The 18,564-nt window shown below is 44.1% G+C and overlaps 1 protein-coding gene across 1 annotated transcript in view; it reads left to right on the forward strand.

Annotated features, from left to right (window-relative positions):
* LOC111870382 overlaps positions 1-18,564 on the forward strand; it is a 113,190-nt gene that overhangs the window by 76,956 nt on the left and 17,670 nt on the right. The window contains exon 3 of the mRNA XM_023862628.2: positions 17,835-18,000. Coding sequence (XP_023718396.2) covers positions 17,835-18,000 — 166 coding nt within the window. The remainder of the gene's footprint in view (positions 1-17,834; positions 18,001-18,564) is intronic.

Genomic DNA, 18,564 nt, shown 5'->3' on the forward strand with positions numbered 1-18,564 from the left:
TTTTATATTAAAATAAAGCCGTGTGATGGCTGTCTTCTGCAGTGTCTGGCCAGTCGAACATCAGTTAGGTGGACGACGCATCCAGTGGAACACACATAATATACTCTTACATTGTTAATTTACTAGTTGTTTTCTCTAGTCAGTGAGCTTTGTGTAGCAGTTGGTTAAGGGATAAAGTGTGTATTATGCCCTTGTATGACTGCCTGCCATTGCATACTGCGTATCAGAATTGCCTTCGCGAATAAATAAGGAAGTTCGGAACCTTCTGTCTTTCCAGAAACGTAAAGGTTAAAATATGCGGCACTGTGCCAGTAGGTGCTGAGGAGATGGAGGGGCAGTAACAACAGGCTGGAGCGCGTCACGCATGAGGAGCTTCTCAATCTATACTCTTTACCAAATCGAGAAAGCCGAGATGGGTTGGGCAATAGCAAAAGTGCCTGAAAAATTTTAGTCAGGAAACATGACAGGAAGAGATCTCTTGGGAGATCTAGACGTAGATGGGGGTAGCAATCAGAATAAGTATTCGGTAACTTTTTTTTAACATAATGATGAAAGGTGAGGTAATTCTTGACCAACTGAGCGTCTTTTAGCGTCTCAAGGAGTTTGTCATATCCAGAACTGCATGAAACAATGTTGCGTCTCTCATCAGTGACGTAATATCTAACATTCCAGACATTCGTTACGCTGCCAGTGTAGACCACAGTAATAAGAGAGGACGGACCGCCTCTGTGGTCTAGTGGTCAGAGTTCCTGGCTACAGATCCAGAGGTCCCGGGTTCGATTCCCGGTGCTACTAGATTTTCTGAGAAGTAGTGGGTCTTGAACGGGGTCCACTCAGCCTCGTGAGGATAAATGAGGAGCTACTTGAATGGAAAAGTAGCGGCTCCGGTCTAGAAAACCGAAATTAACGGCCGTGGGGATCCGTTGCGCTGACCACTCGACATATCCGCTAAAGTTGACACTAACTTCACCGTCAAGCGGCGGTCGCTCGGTCAGTACAGTTCGCTTGCGGACTACAGGCCACGGATTTTTTTGTTTGATAAGAGAGGACGAAATAGTAACATCCTGCAGCAGGCAGAAGGAATTATGCTAATCGTAGCTGTAAGCCCCCGTCTTCGTATGGATAAATGTCTTCATTTAGTTTTAAGAAGGCGGAGATTTGTGTGCCTGTACACTGAACTGTGGAAAGACCAAGATCCTGTTGCCGGAGAATGGTTAACCGTGACTGATCTGTTCTTTTACGGTTGTTTCGAGCCTGGGCGGTACATTTTACGGTATATGAAGTCTTTTGATTCTCAGCTTCCTGTCAAAACGGAAGTCGGACACGGTCCCTATAGCATAAAGTGGTTTGCCATTTTTTGTGCATAGGCACGAGAGAAAAATTGAGCTCGTGTAATGCTTGCTACCATTCAGTCCAGAACCTTTTGTCTTCTCGTCTGCTATCCAAAAACATAAAAATTATATTATACAAAACTATAATTTTTCTTGTGGTTCTGTATGGGTGTGAAACTTGGTTTCTGACATTAAGGGAGGAACATAGACTTAGGGTGTTGAGAATATTTGGACCGAAGAGAGATGAAGTGACAGGAAGTTGGAGAAAACTGCATAATGAGGAGCTTCATAACTTGTACGCTTCCCCAAGTATAATTAGAATTATCAAGTCAAGGAGGATGAGGTGGGCAGGGCATATAGCATGAATGGGGGAGAAGAGGAATGCATATAGGATATTGGTGGGAAAGCCAGAAGGAAAGAGACCACTGGGAAGACCAAGGCTTAGGTGGGTGGACAATATTAAAATGGATCTTAGATAAATAGGATGGGATGAATTGGATTGATCTGGCTCAGGATAAGTACCAGTGGAGGGCTCTTGTGAACACGATAATGAACCTTGGGGTTCCATAAAATGCTGGGAATTTCTTGAGTAGCTGCAGATTTGGCTTCTCCTCAAGAAGGGCTCAGCTCCATAAATAAGTAAGTAAGTAAGGCACGAGATAGAGAAGTCTCGTATTTCTTGTGAAACAGAACGGAGGTTTGCAATGTTGTATGAAAATACTTGCTTAAATACGCACTTTTACCACATTTTCTTTGCGATTTATATTTACTGAGACAACAGAGGCGTGTATTTCGTACATAGTTAACTACCTGCTTAAGTACGTGGAACATTGCCCTCCTTGAGAACACGATATTCGCTTAGCTGGTCAAGAAATTTCCCACCTTTTTTTATGAGACCCGAAGGTTTATTATCTTGTTATCCAAAGGCATCGGCCACTGGACCCTTTCCTTAAAGACAGTTGAATCTAATCCACACCCTGTTTGCTGAAAATAAGCTTTAATACTATCCTCCCATTTACACCTAGATCTAGCTAATGGGTCTCTTGACTTTTTCTACTAACACTGTGGAAATCCTGTATACACTGTCCATATGCTCCATATATCCCAGTAATATTTCGCTGAGAATACCAGTTATGCAGCTGCTTACTGTGTAATTTTCTGCGTCTATCTGTTACGTCACTCAAGAATCATAATATAATACTAATGGGCGCTACAGTCCATGATGAACCTTGATCTATGTTTTGCAGTTTCTTAATCATAAAGACAGACTGTGAGACTCCTTGGGCGGGGGATCAGCCCGCCCCAGGGCAGCTACTTACACAGGGCAACACAAACAAGCCTAAACGCAGACAAACATCCTTGTCTGAAGTGGGATTCCAATCCACGACCCCATTGTTTGAGCCGGCGAAGACAGTTCATGCTTTAGACCTCGCGGCCACTGTGATCGGCTTACTTCACCCTTAGCATCAAATATTCTCGGTACCCCGTTTTCGTAACCTATTTAATATGCCACCTCAAACGAACCCGTTGTTGTATAAAACCGGTCGAAAACTTACCGGACGTATTGAATTCATTATTTGTTTCTATGGATTTGTCTTAATATGGAAGACTTGCACCGGATGCTCCCAGTTCATTAACTGGGCGTACTGGTGAAACTGAAGTTCCTGTGCGTAATTAATTAAGCACTATGTCAGAAGAAATATTTGGGGAGTGGAGGTATAGCGCTACAATTTTTGACCTTGGCACTAGCTGAAGATGAGTGGTCAGCTTCACGCCTCGACAGCCTTACCTCCGGGGTCAGAGCTCTCAGTACGCATTGTATAAGAAGCTGAGTGGGCCTCAGAGCCGGTCTTGACGCTCTGGAGAAGAGAAAATTATCTTGACCTACCGGGAATCAAACCCAACCGCCCAGACCGTAGCCCGTCAATGTACAGACTGAGCTATCCCGGCTCCGGCCGCTCTGGTATTTGGCAGAACAATAAACACTGAAGACCAAACTACTCCAAATACATGTACACCTGCATGAGTTTAGTCATGGTCAAGATATTTGGCTGAACTTTGTTCCACGCCATTGGTAAATACACGCAGATAGAATTGCGCTTAGCTGACGAGTCTGTAGAATGCTCCGAGGTTCCAGGTGGACGAGTAACGACTCAAGTTGTCGTATTTTATGGGATAAGCTGTTAACACAAAAGGAGATATTGACTGATTGGGCGATTTTATTTCGTTTCTTCGTTGGAAACGGCGAAAGGCGCATTTGAAACATTTCCTTTCACATGATCACACAAAAAGGAGCTTTTGAAATAAACCTTAGTAATTTTTCAACGGCATCTTGCAGTAAATTGTTTCTGAACAATTTTATTAAGCCTGTTAGTTTCATCACACACATACTTTAACCTACCAGCAATTGAAATTGCCGCCTGGCGTTTCTGATGTCGCGCATCCAAGTAAGGGTATATACGTCACGTATGCTTGTTTAGACGTACGGTCAATCCATGTGGGATTGGCATAGAAAGTAGTTGGACTTGACCGATTTTCTCATGTTTTCCTGTTCCTGAAGTTGCCGTGCTCACCGCTGATACGTAATCTTCCTCAATATCATATAGCATCGTTTCCAGAACGACTGTGGAACACGGAAAACATTTATCTGGAAACCGGTATATTCCTTATAATTCTTCGTTTCCTTCGCTTTACGTCGCTGTCTAACGCTGTTCTGTCGCTTAAAAGCTTATGAATACGAGTTTCCCCTTGTGTTCGTAAAGGGTAACATGCGGCCTTTCAAAAGAAACCTACTGGGTACAGGGACCGAACCAGTCAAGCATTACGTTGGCTATTATACTAAGAATATTAGCCCTTTGAAACAGTTGTCCTACAGTTGATGCTTCGAGAACATGGCCATGGTATTCAGGAGTGCCTGAGAAAACCAGTTATTCAGACGTAAGAGAACGATTCTGTCCAGTAGATTACATACCATGCTGGTGATATCGTTTTGTTGAGTCAAGGAATCAAAGAAAGAAACTCCTTTTCCTGTAGTCCGCAAGCGAACTATACCGACCGAGCGACCGCCGCTTGTCGGAGAAGTTAGTGCCATCTTTTTTGCGGATAGAGGGTGTCGCGTGGTCAGCGCAACGGATTCCCACAGCCGTTAATCTCGGTTTTCTAGACCAGAGAGTAAAGGGACCATCAAGAAATAGGTAATACGAAGCAGCGCAATGAAATGACTTATTGTCACTTTGTATTTGTATGTGTGTTTGATCCTGTACTCACTACCAACACCGGAGACTCTCATGGCAGACGGGTTGTTGGCCATGAAAAACGGCGTTAATTGTCAGGTCAGTTGGTTTTAAAATGCCTCCAAAAAGAACAGTGGCGTGACGAGTAATTGCTTTTTGTCTTTCTCAGTTCACACATATTTGTGCCATAACCTGAAGGACGTGATTGGGTTGCTGACCTCGCCAGTCTGCTCAGAATGAGAAGTGGTTGCTGCAGGCGGGGTCAACATTTACACTAAACTACCCATTTCATATGCTGTTCTATGTGTAGGTGACGTCGGGCCGCGCCATAGCTGAAGCGGTTAGTCGCTGGCTTCCCACCGCGGCGCCCTGGGTTCGATCCCGGGTCTGGTGAAGTGGGATTTGTGCTGGACAAAGTGGCGCTGGAGCAGGTTTTCTCCCAGTACTTCGTTTTCCCCTGCCAATGTTCATTCCACCAATTGCTCCACAATCACCCTCACCTATCATCTGGGGCTGGTACAATAGGCCAGAAATGGCCCAGTACAAGAGACTTAGTCCCACCCCACTAGCAATAAAAAAATTATACTAAACTACGCATTTCATATGTTGTTCTATGTGTTGGCTGGATCATGTGGCACGGAAATCAGTCATTCGTATTCCATGCGGTAGGTTTACATTGGAATAAACAGGAGTACAGTGTATGTTGGTTATCTTCGTATATCGCCAGTACTAACTTCGCCCGACCCTTGTTAAATTGTAGGCCTACTGAAGTAATTGCATTGCATTTTATATCATACATCTTTTAAGGAGCCGGGATAACGTAGTCGGTATAGCGATTGGCTACAGGATGGACGGCCGAGGGGTCGGAGTTCGAGTCCCAGTAGGGTCAGGAATTTTCTCCACGTCTTCCAGACCGGCTCTGGGGTGAACCCAATGTCCTATCCAATGGGTACCGGGAGCTTTTTCCCGGGGGGTAAAGCGGTTTTGGCTTGAAGCTGACCACTCACCAGCTAGTGCCGAGGTCAAGAAAATGTATATACATCAACTTCCCGATACGCCTTCATGGCGTAGTGTTTGATTAGTTAAGCACAGGGACAACTTTACCTTTACATCTTATAAAACGTAAGCAGTGTAACACTTCAACCACCGGACACGGATAGTGCATTGCAAAAGACAAACTCTGAATTATTGTGACTTCTCGTTAAATGCAAACTGTGATTCGTCGGATTCCATGAAAGACGGGCAATTTCTTGACTACCAGAGCAAATATCAGCTTCTTATGAAATGCTTTACTTCGTAGTGTGAGCTCTTTTCGGTGAATTTGAGAAGTTAGAGTATAAAATTGCTTTAAAATGTAAGTGTCAAAAGTCATATTTTATGCACGCTTTAGTCCTTAACAATATTGACAGCGATGTGAGTTTATGTAAGCTTAAAGTGTTGGTGGTATGTCTGCTATATATTATAGCAGTACTTTCCAGTTTAATTTGGCAAGGAACCCCCTTGCACGGGGGCACGCGGTAGCGTAGTTGGTTGAGGCACTATGCTACAAGCCGGAAGGTCGCGGGTTCAAGTTACAATGAGGTCATTGGATTTCTTTTAAATTGCCCTAATCCTTCCGGCCGCACTATGGCCCTGGGGTTCACTCAGCCTTTAACAGAAATGAGTACCAGGAATTAATTAAATAATTTTCCTGGGGAGTAAAGCAAAGCCGGCGCACAAGGCTGACAACTTTACTGCCATCTTTGAGCCGATTGTCTAGATAATATGGGATCCTCAACGTCTCACAACCCTATGGGCCTTCACGGCCTGGTACAGGGATAGCTTTACTTTACTTACTTTACCCCCTCGCATTCGATAAATTTTTGTGGAAAGCCCAGTACAATTCCTGTGTATGAAGAACTACGCCCCGAAGAAGTATAATAGTAAATAAATGTTAAAGAAGGATGTGACAGAATTTCACATATTTGGAAACAAAATCACGTTTTATATATACGAAAAATGAAGCTTGAAAGCTAATATGCCAGTAGTTGCAATTTTCAGTGCAAGGAGTTTTTTATATAAAATTCTTTGTATGTTTTGGTTTGATACTGGTAAGTTGAATTCTGAAATCTGGCACCCTATTTAGTCTGTTTCTATATTTTGTTTTTGTTGCTGCTTAATTCGTGAATCCAGTTTCGCACACGTATATGCTGGCAAAGGATCTTAGGTTAGGGATTGCACGTCTTGATAAAGCTTTTACCTTTGAGGTAAAAACGCGCTTCAGTTTATTAATATCGTCCTTTCAAGTTGGTATTTTTAGCCAGAGGAAGCACCAAGATTAAGACTGTTTTAACTGAAGTTTTTTTTTATTGCTAGTGGGGTGGTACTAAGTCCCTTGTACTGCGGCCACTTGTGGCCTATTGTACCAGCTCCAGATGATAGGTGAGGGTGATTGTGGAGCAATTGTTGGAATGAAGATTGGCAGGGGAAACCGAAGTACTCTGAGAAAACTTGCACCAGCGCCACGTTGTCCACCACAAATCCCACTTGATCGAACCCGGGCCGCCGCGGTGGGGAGCCAGCGAGCTTGAACTACGGCGCGGCCTTTTAACTGAAGTTAATAATAATAATAATAAAGGTAAGGTAAAGTTGTCCCCGTACTTAACTAATTAAGCACTACGCCATGAAGGCGTAAGGTGGAGTGGATGTGTAGATACATATTTTCTAGACCTCGGCACTAGCTGCAGGTGAGTGGTCAGCTTCACTCCCCGGCCGCTTTACCCCTCGGGGAAAGAGCCCCCAGTACCCATTGAATAGGAAGTTGGGTGGACCCCAGAATCTGTCTGGACGACGTGGAAAAGTGAAAATTCTTACTCCCACCGGGGCTCGAACTCCAACCGCTTAGTCGTCCAGCCCGTAGCCAGTCGCTATAATAATAATAATAATGAGATTATAAATTTATATTGTAATAAATCGCCTTGCGGAACCCCAATCTTCCACTTCACAGAACACTCTTTGGGAACACAGCATTCTAAGAGTAAGAACAGCTACCATGCACTTGCAACAGAACAATGCCTAGTAGTTGGTACGGGTATACAGCTTGAAGTCCGTTATTCTTGAGCGCAAACTTAGTGCGGTTGGAAGATTGACAGATAGGCCTAATCACGATTCATTTTCGTGTTCGTATAAAAGAAAGTGCAAACCATTAGACGAGAGTTCCTTAGGTTGAGAAAACAGTACAAACTATCAGTAGTGTCTACAGAGAAGCAACTCGTTGAACTTTCCTTGCCAGTCGGAGAAAGTGCAGTAGAAATAATGAGTCTATAAATAAAAAACTGCGAATTTGGGGGGGGGGCGGAATATTTTCAATCGTTTTTCTTTTTGTCTCCCGTATTTTGATACTGTGAACAGTTCATGCGTTGTGCAAAATCTCTTTTTCCTTTACATTGAAACTCTAATGTAATATATTCAAAGTAAAATTCGGCACTTAGTTTCGTTAATTAAATGAAAAATAATGCAAATATTTATATAAAGTCCGCTTACAAAAAAATATTACTGGGAACGAGAGAGGGCGTGGGGATTTAAAAGATAAGAAGGGAAGCGCTGGAGTAGAAAATGTCAAGGATCTCTAGTAAGCTGTATAGACATTAGACTGGAGGCATAGGAAACTGTAATTTACACGGTTCAGTTCGAGATGGTGCATGGTTACAGTGTTACTGAAATAGCTACTTTTGGGCGCGTTCGGAACTTTGTGGAGTGCCTATAAAATTGCTCGATCCGTCCGTCCGACTGTCGTTTGAAACGACTTGTAAAGCGCTGAATGAATTTTTATAAAATTTGGTATTGGTGAGTTGTAGTAAAATTTTTAAACAGGTTCCAGTTTTGGTTAAAATTAGACAATATCGAAATTTTTACCTAATTAATTTCTACCCGAATCTCTAGAATAACTCTTTAAAATTTGATCAGAGTAAAAATTTTGTCCCCAACAGTAGCTGCAGAGAAGAATGTGAATACTGTACTTCCAGTACACTTACTTCATAAGTTAAGACTTATGAAGAAAGGTTTTCGAGGACCGTTACCCTGTACATACGTAACCTGACGTGTTTACCCAGCATTCGGCACTGGCCTTCCAAACAAACGAGGAGATTAGAAAATGATTTTGCTAATACACGCGAAGCTTACCGACGCGTTGTATTCTCGATCATGATTAACCTGATCTTTCTCTTGGAATTCATACTTCTACAAGTATGCAATTGTATGACTATACTCGTATATGTTGTAAAAAAAAAAGTAAAGCTATCCCTGTACCAGGCGTGAAGGCCCATAGGGTTGTGAGACGTTGAGGGTCCCACATTATCTAGACAATTGGCTCAAAGATGGCGGTAAGGTTGTCAGCCTTACGCGCCGGCCGCGCTTTAATCCCCAGGCAAATTATTTAATTCATTCCTGGTACTCATTTCTGTTAGAGGCTGAGGAAACCTCAGGGCCTAGTGCGGCTGGAAGGATTAGGTCAACTGATCTAAATGCAGTGACCTCATCGGGACTTGAACCCTCGACCTTCCGGCTTGTAGCAACCAACTACGCTACCGCGTACTCCCTCTATATATGTTGTAACGGAAACTAATGTTTATATAGCCGTTGTTCGTCAACGGACGCCTGGCTCTGGCTTCACTATTCCGGCTTTCAGCCGTCACGTCACAATATAATTTTACATAATAGCACCTATTCTTTTTTTAACTTGCCTGAATTAATGCTTGAAATATGTGACCTTATCGCAATGGACACTTCAGCGTGTTGTTTAATTCCTTCTGCCGATCGTGCCTGTCAAATTTGTACAGTGTATGTTTACACTTATTATTTAGTGTATAATTATAATCTGAATTATATCGGATTTTGATCAGTAATTAACGGTGTATGAAAAATTAACGAAATATGAATAATTCAAGATGTCAGGATGAGGAAATAAGTATCATTTACTTTGGATACAACATGTAAATAGGGATGCATGATAGTATATTTCATACGTTATCCTACCCATATGATCCCCGAGGATAGAGAAATGTAGACAGAACGAGAAGCAGATGTCAGAATCAGTTTTATAACTTCTGAAAGAAGAAAAGGTGGGAAGAGGTTGTATGACAGTGTACGATAATATCGAGCCTAGTTTGTCAGAAGATACTGTGAATTTGTTATGTTCTGATGTTCTTATTGTGACGTACATAAAAATAACCTTTGTTTAAGCATATTAAGTATGCAGCTACAATAGACTCCATGAAAATTAAACTACAACTTAGCAGCCCTTAAAGTTGTTCTTCTCATATTTAAATTATTAAGGACTCGACATATGCTGATGTGCCTCCTTAGAATCGGTTCTGCCCTAATTCCTTTATTCCATGGAGCCGAATGCATCTTGAGTGTAATAGTCACTCAGCTGGGCAGGAAACTCCCTGCTTGGTATTGAACCTGAAGGCTCATTATAGTGCTCAACAGATCTGCAACAGGACACTGTCCTGGGCCAGGTGAATCCGGCCCACATCCTCTCACCATCCTTCCGTGTACTCCTATGTCTCGTAAGTGGTCTTTTTAAAGTTGGGCTTTTCATGGGTTATAACTAATTCCATGGAACAGAGATCTTCGTGAGAAGTTAATAATTGCTTGCTGATCAAGAAATTCCCCACCTTTTTTGAAAGCCTTTATTCATTGTCATGTTTACAGTAATGCTGTTTAATGCTGCATAAGCCACGATTAACCGTATGGCTTCAGAAACTCTCTTGCTCTTGACATGTGTAGTTAATGATGGAGTGTGTTTCCTGTGAACTTGATATGGCATCGACTACCTTAGCTTGGACACGTTACGAAGCAGTGACTTCTGTATAAAGCTTTTATATTTCAGAGGACTCCAAAACACAACAGCAAAATGACACTTGAGGTCATTTACCTGAGTTGAACATGAATCTTCCTGTTGTAAACAAGAGTCTTCTTGTTTCCGGCTCGTGCCTTATGTCGCCTGGCCACGTTCTCAGGTACTTTCACCCGAGACTTGCCTGTCCCTCCCAAGCGTTGTGATGTACTTTACATTCTGATGCAACCTTGACCTTTCGTGGAGAGGGAAATGACTACTTTTAGTGCCATAAACGAGCTATTTATTTAAGCTGTCTTCTGGAATTTGACGTCGCATTGTCTAGTAATTGGCCGGTCACGGTAGCCGAGCGGTCTAAGGCATGTATTGTCTTCACTCGCTTGGAAACCGGGATCGTGGGTTCGAATCCCACTCAGGACATGGATGTTTAGTTTGTGTGTGTGCGTTTTTCTGTGTTTATGTACAGGCAGAGGCCTTGCGACGAGCTGATCACCCGCCCAAGGAGTCCTACCGAATGTGTAAGATCTAGAAAACCGAAGTGAATGGAGAAGTTCATGGAGGTAGGCCTAGGCCCACTGGGGCTGTAGTGCCAAGGAAAAAATTGTCTAGTAATTACTAACGTTTCAGATCTCCCTGATGCCTCTGTCTTCAAGGTATAAATCCGCTCTCCCTTTGACTACCCGGTGTCAAAACACAGTCTAAATTCTCAATCCTGTGAAAACCTTGAACTTCATAAGTAATTTGTTAATTTGGTTTCCGCACTTTCCCAAGTCATTAGCATCATTAATGATGCGAGGGTATGCTTAATTGTCTGTTCTATACGAAAAGTTGGTCACCAAAGCTTTGTTTCTAGCATCCAGAATCCCTTCGCCTAAGTAGTTTGTATTACAGTGCCTGCTATGGTATTCTTCTTCATTCTGCATGTGTGTTTTGGCGATTTCCATTGGTATTCCCACAAAGGCCCGTAGTTACCTAGGCTGTTCGAGTCTTGAAACCACTACTAAACAGAATGGTGATGTCTCATAACAGCACGGTATTTTGAACAGTTCAGTTTCGCTCAACATAACCTTTCGCCTTGTTTAGGATATAGGCTGTTGTTCAGTTGCTGGATGGAAAGTGTTCCTGTATTACGATGATTTAAGTGGGAGCCGGTATAGCGATTGGCTATAAGCTGGACGACCGAAGGGTCGGAGTTCGGGCCCCGGTAGGGTCAAGAATTTTCTCCACGTCCAGACCGGCTCTGGGGTCACCCAACCTCCTATCCAATTTGTACCTGGTGCTCTTTCCCCGGGGGTAAAGCGGCCGTGGCGTGAAGATGACCACTCGCCTCCAGCTTGTGTCGAAGTCAAGAGAATGTGGATCTATACATCCACTCCCCCATACCCCTTCACGGCGTAGTGCTTAATTAGTTACTTAGAGGGCTTAAGTACAGTCATGAGGGCCAATCGTGTATGTCCCGAGCCACTTCCTAAAATAGAATACTAACTGCATTAGCAGCTGTTTTGTGTGTAATTGTGTATTTGTGACAGCGTGGGAGTTCAGGATGTTACGTGTTGTAGGCCTCCACAGACAAATCCCATTGTATTTTACTCTTTCTGTAAGTGCTCTTAATGTTATATAACGGGGACCGCGAGAGAGACCTACAGAAATCATAAAAATTGACTTCCTGATGTTCTTGTGTCAGTGATGTTGATTTAAATACTGCTTATAGAACTTTGATAAAAAATAATGATGTTTGGGGGGAAGTGTTCAGAATTCGGACAGTGTGCTGGAGAGTATATTTATATTATCAGGAGGATGCAGAAAATTGCATAATGAGGGTCTTTATAATTTATGCTCTTCAAATGATGGTACGAAATCAAGGATGGGAATAGGGTAGCTTATGTAGCACTCATGGGAGAGATGAGAAATGGGTTCATAGTTTTAGCTAGAAAACCTATAAAGAAGAGATGATTTAGGAGGCCGGGCGTAGGCGGGATAATCACCTTGAAATGTATGTATATAAAACATATAGCATGGGGTGTTGACTGGATTTATCTGGCTCAGGTGTGAGTTCCCATAGAGCACTGTGACGAATCATCCGTTACCGCAAAAGGTAAGGGACATCTTGACTGGCTCAGAGAATTTTAGCTTCCCAATATGGGATCGGCGGGGGCACGCGATAGCGTAGTTGGTTGATGCGCTATGCTACAAGCCGGAAGGTTGCCGGATCGAATCCCGATGCGCTCATTGGGTGTTATCAATTGACATAATCCTTCCAACCGCACTGTGGTCCTGGGGTGGACTCAGCCTCTAACAGAAATGAGTACCAGGAATATTTTTGGAATGTTCTTGGGGGTAAAGGGCGGCGGGCGTGTAAGGCTGACAACCTTGCCGCCATCTATGAGCCGATTGTCTAGAAAATGTGGGAACCTCAACATCTCACAACCCGGTGGGCCTCCATGGCCTGTTACAGGGATACTTTTACTTTTTGAATTTGAATGTAAATTTGAAGACTCTTTGATACTGTCGAAAGGAATTTTCCGTTTATAAGAATTGCTGTGTCATCAGCATAGCCTACTGTATAATACCCATCATCATTAAGTCCCCACAGGAGATCGTCAACGACCAGGCTCCACAGCAGAGGCGAGAGCACGCCCCCCCCCCCTGCGGACACCCCCTAGACGCAGACGCCCCCAGGATCTCTCCTGATAGTGTGACAGCTATGGCTCTGCTTTCCAGCATAGCACTGATCCACCTGCATATTGCAAGCTCTGTGCCATGGTTTCCAGCGGCCTGTTTGATTATATCAAATGAGATTCCATCGAAAGCTCCCTCTATGTCAAGGAATGCTCCTAAGGCAATATCCTTGTGTTCAATCGCACTTTCTATGCGTGTTACCACATTATGTAGTGCGCTTTCGGTAGATTTACCTGTTTGGTAGGCATGCTGGTTTCGGTGTAGAGGATATGTCCTCAACACCCCGTCCCTGACTTGCCTATCCACTATCTCTATCGTTTTCAAAAGGAAAGACGGCAGCCTGATAGGACGATAAGCCTTAGCCTCGGTGTAATCTAGTTTCCGGGCTTTGGGATAAATGTCACCTTAACTTGCCTCCATGCCGTGGGGATAAAACCATATGCTATGCAGGCTCTATATATGAGGCATAGGTGTGGAACTAAGAGTTCTGCCCCTTGCTGCAAAAGTACATTTCCATCTGTTCCCGCTGACTTAAATGGTTTAAAGGTATTCAGTGCCCATCTGATTGGTTAATTATGACTGTTGCCAGGTTGCAGTCTGTCCTGTTCGTTTTGCTTTGGCAAGTGCCCAGGTTTCGCTGACCCTGTCCGTCTTTCAAATTATCAGTCAATTTTGAATCAGGAAAGTGAACCCTGAATAATTCATTCAATGTCTCCATTTCTGTTTGAGTATACTGCCCGTTAGGCAGCTTAATCGTGCTGACCTTGTTGCTCGTCTGTTTTGCCATGATCCTCATGAGTCTGTCACCGCCTGGTACATCATTTATCTCCTGGCAGTGCCTCCTCCACGAGGATCGCATGGCTTTCCTTATTTCTTTGTTGTAACAGGTAAGGGCTTCCTTGAAGGTGTCCCACTGCCCTGTTCTTTTAGTTGTATTAAACAGCCTTCTCGTTTTGGTCTCCTTCTCATCAGATATTCTCTTCTGGTCAACTGAGGGAGTGGGTACATCATCCCCTTCCCCTTCAGAGACCGAGTTGGATGATACTATATCTGACACAGGTTCTGCCCGGCGCTGATCTTCAGGATCATTCAGCACCTTAACAGTCCCCTGTGAATATTTTGTAACCGGTCCTCTGTATAATAGTATAAAGTCCCGGTCTATGAATAAGATAAGCCTTTGGCATTTCGACTCTGATTGCTTATCTAGTACCCACCAGTTCTCCGTATGAAGTCCTGGATTGAGGTCTGCAATCCATTTCAGCAGCTCTTCCTGATTCTGGGCAACTTAGTCCCTAATCCGGCGATCCACTTTAACAGGCTTGGGCAGGTTCCTGGCGTCAGTAGTCTTCAGCCTGGCCCCTGATTCCAGCCTGGGTTGTCAGAGTCTTTGGTGAGCCATTGACCAGATATATGCACATGCATATATAAGTGCACCTCCCACTAGTCCAAAGGATTTCAGGTGTGGTAGTTCTCCCTTTGGAGTCCTACGTAACCTCTCCCAGTGCTTCCAAAATGGAATTCTGGTCATCTTCGGTAAGCTTGTCCTCAGGATAAGTTTCCTTGAAACCTGGGTCCCATAGTGGTTCACCAGAGCTTCCAGCACCCTGCTGAAGCATGTCTGGTAGGGATCCCCTTGGAAGGGGGGTCCCTCTTCAGTTTAAGGTCCTTACGACCGGTTTTGTTTTTGGTTCCTTTCATTTTGATCCCACGAGTTTTGGGGATTTAAAAGGTCGCCACCCGCAGCGCCCCATACGGGTGGAAGGCATAAATACAACGGGGTGCTGTCTGGTACCCCGAGGGGATCGTTCAGGACACTGGCTAATTACGACCCCAATGCCATGCAGCCGTCAGCACAGTGTCTCCCACCTTGGCTTAGGTGGTTTGGTCCTGTAGTAAATGAAACCCTCACAAGCCTCCAGGACCAAAAGTGCCTGATGAGGGCAGAGGGGTATCCCAGATTATTAATGGGAGTGCGGCGCCAGTTGGTCATGAGGTTGCGACCAGTGCATCTTACATGAGAGAGTCGCCCCTGGGCGTAACTTATGAGTTCCCCCATTCCCACCCCTCCACATGGGTTGGTCAAACCGTTTTAGGGTGTTGAGCCCTGAGGCTTGCGGCACCTTATTGGTACCCTAGGGAGGCAACTCAAATATTCGAAGCTACCTCCATAGGAGCGCTCTCCCGCGTTCGTTCCGGGTACATCGTAGTGAAACCCAAGAGTCATTATACCGCCGCGTGGGAGGCTCCGGTCATAAAGCCATCGCCCTTTATCGGAACTTAGCCGCCAGCCCCGGAACGGGGCTGTCGTTGCCCGGAGGGACCACGAGGAGGTGTCCCAACGCATCCCTTGTCCATGATGCGTCCTCACCAAAGACACAGCCGTGATTCGGACAACTTCACCGAGTATGGCGTCATTACCACCTGTGAGATAAAAACGTCACAGTTACCCCGGGATCAAACCCGGGCCGCCACTTTTTATATTTACTTTAATATGGGATCGGCTTCATGGGGTTGTTGTCCGCGTTTAAGCATTCGAAGTATGTACGTACATCTCTTGTTTTAGAAATGTGCCTCAGTATTATCTGCAAATCCCCCGCTGTGTGGGCGTAGCAGTTGCATTCCTGTCGTGAGTTATTTTGCTTGTGCATTTGACACTTTGAAGAATGAATTAACTTAAAATTTACTTTTTGTTTCATATGTTGTTTCACGTTTGATGACCATGAATTTTGAACACGTTGACCGTACAGGCATTCCACTGTGGGTGGTCTGTTATTTAAATCGCTGTGTCAGTAGCTAAGGAGGAGGAATTCACGGATGGTTTCACTGCGAAACACCTAGCCTTTAAAGGGTATAGAGGATATCAATGTTAACTTGGGTTGATACAAGTATGTTCATACATGATGCCACTTTCTGGTGTAATATATGTGAAAGGTAATTATGAAATAATTTTAAGTAACAGAGAAACGAAATTTGTTTCATTAAGTTGGTCCTTCATGCATGAACTCTTCGCATGACGGGTGAGGTCGTAGACCTGTTGTTATTCTCTCTTTGCCAAACATAGCGGGACATTAAACAGTTGCATTTCGAAAATGAGCGAATTCCTTTCAGAACAGTACATGTTGTACCCCAGACAACACGCATGACAGGAGCAATGCGTATTATAAATAGTGACATATCTCGATAACTTAATGACGTCTCGCGTCTTATCGCTTATCATGGACAGTATAAGAAGCCACGAGGTAACATGAAATTCGTCCTGAATGTTTTGATATGCATATTGATCGAAGGTCCTTATTTATTTCGAAACGTGCGCATCTGATTTAGCTAACGCCGTGGAGCAGAGACGGTCTTCAGATGGCCCCAGGCTCCCAATTGGTCAATAAATTTCCTGTCTGGTATGGAACGTACGGAGTTCGTTACCATGTTCGCAGAGCCCACCACTGAGCCAGATGAATCCAGCCTATATCATACAATATTTTGTAATCTTTCATCGACGCCCGGGTTACCGAATAGTCTCTTCCCTTCAAAGTTTTCGCCAAAGTGCATGTCCCGGTCTGCTCAGCCTGCTTCAATTCATCACCACGATAACTGGTGAAAAGTAATGACGTTCCTTGTCGTGTTGTTTCCTCTGTCTTAGGTACAGGTATTTTCCTCAGTATTTTATTCACAACATATTTAATCGGTGTTTTTCTCTTAGGGTTTTTTTATTGCTAGTAGGGTGGGACTAAGTCCCTTGTACTGCGGCCACTTCTGGCCTGTAGTACCAGCCTCAGATGATAGGTGAGGGTCATTGCGGAGAAAATCTGCCCCAGCCCCACTTTGTCCACCACAAATCCCACTTGACCAGACCCCGGGATCGAACCCGGGCCGCCGCGATGGGAAGCCAGCGACTAACCGCTTGAGCTATGGCGCGGCCTCTTCTCTTAGGGTTAGTTTCGCATCCATACAAAACAATATGTACAATTATGGTTTCGTGAAACTTGTTTGGTTACATCCAGGTCAGAATGATATTTAAACTGAATGCAGCCACGACAAGTTTTTGCTTCAGACCCGCTGCTTTATGCTGGCATAAATGCAGTCGACAGTTGGTAGCAAGCAAACTAAGATACCATGCTGGATTTGTAGGGGTTCTTTTCAGTTTAGAAGTCGAATTCTAATTTAGCATGTCATGGCACATTCTTCACTCCCTTTTCTTGACAAACGTCATTGGGGAATCCGCCCCCCCCCCACACACACACACACACACACACGCGCGCGCGTCTGTGTCTGCAACCATATACGATTTAATGCATGCAACAGTCTATTTCGTATTTTTTCAAGTCTTGTCATTACTCGACTCCGCAATTTCAAATGAAAGAAAAGATTCTTCAGATCACATCTTTTCATTTTTAAGTCCAGAATTCAATGACAGGAATAATTCAGAGTTTATTTCTTGCAGAGCGTTGACTTTTACATGTCAATTGACTGGCTAAAATACCCTGTTATTATGTGTGTTGCTGATGACGGACAATATGATACGCACGTAGTTTCAGACATTAATAAGACATAAACAATGTAATTATTTCCGTGCTGTTTATCTTAAAAATAACTCGGCCGGAAACGTATACTTCGTTTTAAAATGAGATAATTACGCACCATCCAAAATCATGCTAGCCTCAGCAAAATGACATACGACTGCTGGCCGCTATATATTTGAAAAATTCGTTGTATTTTGTATGCCTCTTATCTATAAGTAATGTATTATCTTTGTAGCTCCGAATTAAATTCGACGACGCGGCCACTACGACGTTTGAATACCCGTCCGAGGCGTCGCTTCTGAGCGAGAAGTCGTCCCCTCCGAGTTCTCTGTCGTCACCAGCGGGTCTGCCTCACCCCACGTCTCCGAACGGACCCACGCCAGGCATTCCCGTGCCTTTGGGTGAGTAGCTTTTGCCATGCTCGCTAAGTAGCATCAGATATACAGAATGTCTGTATTATTTATCCGGAATTTAAAACATATGTTACAAACCTCTGTGTGTTCAGAAATACAAACAAAAAATGTACAGAATATTAACTGAGCCGAGAAGTAATAGTTAGTCTGCTTTGTCGAAACCGGCGGAGGTCATAGCAGCACAGCGTGTCTGTGTGCCTGCCATGTGTTGGCAAGCATCGCTGCGTGGCGAGGAAGATGTCACAGATTTTGCGTTGACATCGCGCAGCGAGTGGGGTTGTTGGCCATACAGAATGCTTTTAGGCAGCGTCTACACGAGCGCACAAAATGCGTCCGTTGTAGAAATAAACAAGAGAGGCAAATGCTACGCTTTCTTCTGGCTCCATTGCAGACAAAAAACTACGCACCGCATTCTGCAACTGTGGTGTCCTCAGCAAAGTACGTTCGTTACAACGGACGCGTTTTGTGCGCTCGTGTAGACCCTGCCTTAACGTGACAACACACTGTGTAATACTGGGAATTTGGAAGCAATAGTATTGCATTTCCCCTTCA

This window comes from Cryptotermes secundus, unplaced genomic scaffold (assembly GCF_002891405.2).
Source record: "Cryptotermes secundus unplaced genomic scaffold, Csec_1.0 scaffold1674, whole genome shotgun sequence".
Classification (NCBI taxonomy): Eukaryota; Metazoa; Arthropoda; class Insecta; order Blattodea; family Kalotermitidae; genus Cryptotermes; species Cryptotermes secundus.